Source organism: Carlito syrichta, unplaced genomic scaffold (genome assembly GCF_000164805.1).
Source record: "Carlito syrichta isolate Samal-C Ts95f unplaced genomic scaffold, Tarsius_syrichta-2.0.1 Scaffold153582, whole genome shotgun sequence".
Classification (NCBI taxonomy): Eukaryota; Metazoa; Chordata; class Mammalia; order Primates; family Tarsiidae; genus Carlito; species Carlito syrichta.
Genome location: NW_007097678.1, coordinates 4,306 through 8,950, shown reverse-complemented (window position 1 = coordinate 8,950; position 4,645 = coordinate 4,306). Strand labels below are relative to the sequence as shown.

Sequence of the window (4,645 nt, the reverse complement as noted above, 5' to 3'; positions counted from 1 at the left end):
GGCCCCGGCGGCCCGGACTGCCCGGCCCCTGCACCCAGCCACTCCCAGGGCCCTGGTGGCCCCAGCTGCCCACCCCCTGTGCCCGGCCTCAACCAGTGCCCCTGCGGCCCGGACTGTCCATCCCCCGCGTCCGGCCACCTCCAGGGCCCCAGCGGCCCCGACTGTCCACTCTCCCTGCCCAGCATCAACCAGTGCCTCTGCGGCCTGGACTGTCCGCTCCCCACACCCGACCTCCCCCGAGGCCCCGGCGGTCCGGACTGTCCGAGCCCCGCATGCATCCACACGCAGAGCCCCTGCGGGCCCGACTGCCCCACCCCCCCGGCCAGCCAGGCTGCGGAGCTCCCGCCCCAGACCCCTCCGCAGGCCCGCAGGTCAAGGCGTGCCAAGATCACTGGCCGGGAGCGCAAGGCCATGAGGGTCCTGCCGGTGGTGGTCGGTAGGTCCCGTCCTGGAGTGGAGGGGGCGGGAGGTGGGAGAGGTGAGTGAGTGGCACAGGGTGGGGCCAGGGGCAGGGCCAGAGGGGCAGGGGGAGGCTGGGCTGCAGGCGGCAAGGGAGGAGCCGGGGCCTGGCCTGACCCGCGGCGGGTGCCCACAGGGGCCTTCCTGCTGTGCTGGACGCCCTTCTTCGTGGTGCACATCACGCGGGCCCTGTGTCCTGCCTGCGCCGTGCCTGCACGGCTGGTCAGCGCCGTCACCTGGCTGGGCTACGTCAACAGCGCCCTCAACCCCATCATCTACACCATCTTCAACGCCGAGTTCCGCAACGTCTTCCGCAAGGCCGTGCGCGCCTGCTGCTGAGCGGGCACTGGCCCGCGGGGAGGCGCGGGCGGGCAGCAGGGGCGGTCTTGCATGTGTCATTAAACACTTTCCTTCTGAACGCGCAGTGGGGGCTCCCGGGGAGAGGGGGACCTCTGCTCCCTGGAACCCAGGCCGCCCACCCTGCGGGTCGCAAAGCCCCTGGCACGGACCCTACGAGCTGCCTGCTGGCTCGGAGAGAGGTGAGGGTCTTGCGGGAGGTCCGCTCAGCTCCGCCCAGGGAACCCAGGCTCGGTGTCCCCTCCCCACAGTGGGAGAGGGACTGCTGTCCTGCAGGGAGACGTTAAGGGTGGGGTGGGGTCCCGGGCTGCCCAGTCCTAAAGGAAGACAAACGCGGGGTCAGCGCCAGGCCCTGTGCAGGCCGACTCCTGCCTCTCCAGGGACGGAGGGGCATGGGGCTGTGCTGTCCCTGCAAAGCCCGCTGGAGCCACCTGCCCCCATTTCAGAAGCTGCCTTGAGGTCAGAGCCCCTGGTTCCGCCAGCCCCTGGTCCGCCAGCCCCTGGCCAGAAGGTGCCAGAAGGCCCTGGAGAAGGGCCTGGGGTGCTGGGGAGGGGTCACCCCAGCCAGCCCACCCCGACTCTGCCAGCTCTCCTACGCCCCGGGCGGGAGCAGGGCAACCCGAGACCACAGGGCCTAAGCTGGGCCACACAGAGCTCCAGGACCCAGGTCGGCTCAGGGCTGCCCTCAGCTCTCGGGCCAGTCACAGGAGGATGGGGCTCATCGCCTCCAGTCCTGCCAGCTGGAGCTTTCCTGCGGCGGCAGCTGTGCACGGTGCCAAGTTCTCAAGGCTGAGAATCGCGGGCCAAGTGCGCCACACAACCCTAGCACTGCCTGCATCCCAGGTCCAGCCACCCCCAAGCGGCTTTCCTGAGTCGCGAGGGACTCCCGTCCTCCTGTGGGACTGGGACCAGACGAGGGACGCGTGTCCCTGGGCCCCCCGGGGTCTGGCACCCCCGCAGGAGTGGCGAAGGGCCTCCCTCCAGCTCTGCCCCGGGGGGCCTGCAGCACCCCAAGGCGCCCAGCCCTCGCTGGCCACACTGGAGGGCTCCACAGACATGGGGCGAGGCCGGGACACGCAACAGCAGGACAGAGGCCGTCGAGGTGGGCCTCGGCCCTCGCGGGCTTGGGGGCTGGGCAGACCCCCGGAGCCCGGGAGATGCCGCCGGGCAGCAGCCTCGCCAGGCCTTCAGCGAGGAGCTTTGCAGACTGGCCCGGCGGCGTGTGGTCTTCAGGCTCCCGTCTGAAACAGGAGGGCAAGGATTGGGTTGCCCCACGGCTCCAGGCAGCGCCCCAGGTGTCCCACAGGGCTTCGGCCCTGGAGGCTGCAGCCTGCAGTCTTTGTGCTGGGACTTCACAAGTGCTTCTGTTCTGGTCAGGGTCTCGCTCTGTTGCCCTGGCTGGAGTGGCACGATCATGGCTCACCACAGCCTCGACCTCCTGGTCTCAGGCGCTCTTTCTGCGTCAGCCTCCTGAGCAGCTGGGACTACAGGCGTGCACCACCAAGCCTGGCTCGTGTTTTGATTTTTTGTAAAGACGAGGTCTCGCTCTTTTGCACAGGCTGGTCTTGACTTCCCGAGCTCACGCAATTCTCCCACCTCGGCCTCCCAGAGTGCTGGGACGCAGGCACGAGCCCCTGCGCCGGGCCTTGCAAGTACTCAGTTAAGGAAGTAGGAGAAAGCCAGAGCCAACCAGTGTCGGGGACAGGCTTCTGGGCGGGCACCAGCCCACCCCACCGGACACCGGCGTGGAGCAGGCGCCAGAGGCAGAGCAAACCGGGGGTCGTGGCGCCCCGCCGACACGGACAGCAGGCAAGGCGATGGGCCTGGTCCGCGGCCCTTGGAACCGCTGCCCCGGGGATCCTGGTTCCCCCGAGCTCACGGCCCGGCCGTCAGGGCCTCTGGCCCGGCCGAGTCTCCTGGGCCCTGCTAGCCACGGAGGAGCCTTTTGCGAGAGAGGGAACAGTGCAGGGTGGCGGGCGCAGAGTGGGGAGAACTCCTTTCTTGCCCAGCGGTGTGGACGTGCGGACACCCCAGGCCCAGCGCCTGGGCGGCAGCGGGCGTCACTCAGAAGCAAACTGCGGGCTGTCCTGATGGCCAAGCCCACCTCGGCACCTTGGCCAGAAGGCAGACACGGCTCCGAGCCTCCTGGGCTGCAAGGGCATTTCGGGAGACAGGCGGAAGCTCCGGGACGTGGTGCCGGGGAAGGCGGGTCCCACTTCCAGGGCCAGCCCGGCCCAAACGTGCTGGGCTGCGCGAGGCTCCTGCAGGCGTGGGCCCCTGGCCCTCCTTCGCCCAGCCTGGTCTTGAGAAGAAGTGACAGCCCGGGGATGACAAGGGAGCCTTCCTCGTGGGCGCGCTGAGGGGTGGTCCCTGGCCTGGAGGTCCCAGCTGCTGGCCCGGGCAGCCCAGGTGTGGTTTGGAGCCTGACGGGAAGCGGCCGTCCAGGCGGCCAGTCCACGGACGGCCTTGCCCCGAAGAAGGAAGCAAGCCTCCTCCCGGAGCCCAAGGGGCCCTCAGGGTGGCACAGGCTGGCTGCCGCCTGGGCAGGCCCCACGCCCTGGACGGTCTCGCTTCACCCCTTTTGCCTCGGGCTTTGGGTCCCACCCACACAGGCGGGACAAGCCCCAAGGCCTGGGCTGTCCTGCGGCAGGGAGACTTTATTTACAACTTATTGACAGACACCACATGTATGTACACGCGCCACCAGCACAGGCCTCGAGGGCGGGGCCGGGCGCTCGTGACCCAAGGGATAAAAAACAGCACCTAGAGCGGCGGGCCCGGCCAGGTTCCCCTCAGTGCCCTGGGTGTCCACGCCCAGCCCAGCCTCGGGGTCCGGGCCAGATGAGTCTGCTCCACGGGTACGGCTCACTCAGCTTGTTAACAACTTGGCCAGCAAGTTTCTTCCCCCGCAGCCCTCTCCTCGGCGTCCGTCCGCCATCCTTGGGGGCCTTCGACCCACGCCAGCCTCGCCGAAGCGCAGGCGGCCAGCACGGCCTCACACAGTCACCTTCTCTATCACGCTCTCAGTGACGTGGACCTCATCGGCCTGGACGGTGACAGCTGCGGACTGCCCACACACGTGCTGGTGGTCCTTCCAGTCCTGAAAGGGACACACAGGTCGGCGGGGGCAGGGCACAGCAGGGGCCGGCGCGGCCCGTGGCGCGGTCTCCCGGCCCATGTGCTGCGCCCCCGTGGCCCCTGTTCGAATCCCACCTTCCCCACACACCGGGGGTCGGAGGGATCAGGTCAAACAGCCACAGCAAACTGGAGTGAGCTTCAAGCAAGACTCCGAAACGCCCCGCACCTCACACCAGGGGTTTTGTGTTAGCAGTTTCAGCAGGAGAAACGGTCGTCTGTGCAGAGACGTACTGACACACGAGGCGGCCACCCAGTGCTCTTTCTCACAGCAAGGCCGGAAACACAAGGGCACCAGCCCCCTCCAGAGGGGCTCGGGGCTCCACGGAATAAAGGCCAGTCGGGGCTCAGTGGACACAGGCTTGTCCGCGAACGGCACGCCCCGGCCGTGGGCCCTGCAGAGGAGGGCAGGCCGCCTCCCCCAAGCGACACGCCTCTGAGGAAAGTCAAGGGCGTGGGAGGACAGCCGGCCTCACTGCTGGACACATACAGCCCTGTGCCCAAGGGACGGGCTCGGTCAAGAGGGACGCGACATGCACGTCCACAGACACAGAGGACAGAAGGCAGCACGTCCGGAGGCCACGGGGTCATCCCCGGACGCCATTCGCTACGGCAGAAGAATGAAGTGTTAACTTCAAAGCTACCTGGACAGTAACGGAGGCGCGGCCAGCAAATCACAGCCCCAGGAGCACCC

General features: G+C 68.5%; 1 protein-coding gene across 1 annotated transcript; it reads left to right on the top strand.

Annotated features, from left to right (window-relative positions):
* Positions 1-3: 3 nt before the first annotated feature.
* On the top strand, positions 4-818 carry DRD4 (dopamine receptor D4; the record flags this gene model as incomplete). The annotated part of the gene is made up of 2 exons (XM_008050677.2): positions 4-436; positions 596-818. Coding segments are annotated over 2 exons (636 nt in total), but the record flags the coding sequence as incomplete, so codon positions are not given.
* Between the last annotated feature and the right edge of the window lie 3,827 nt (positions 819-4,645).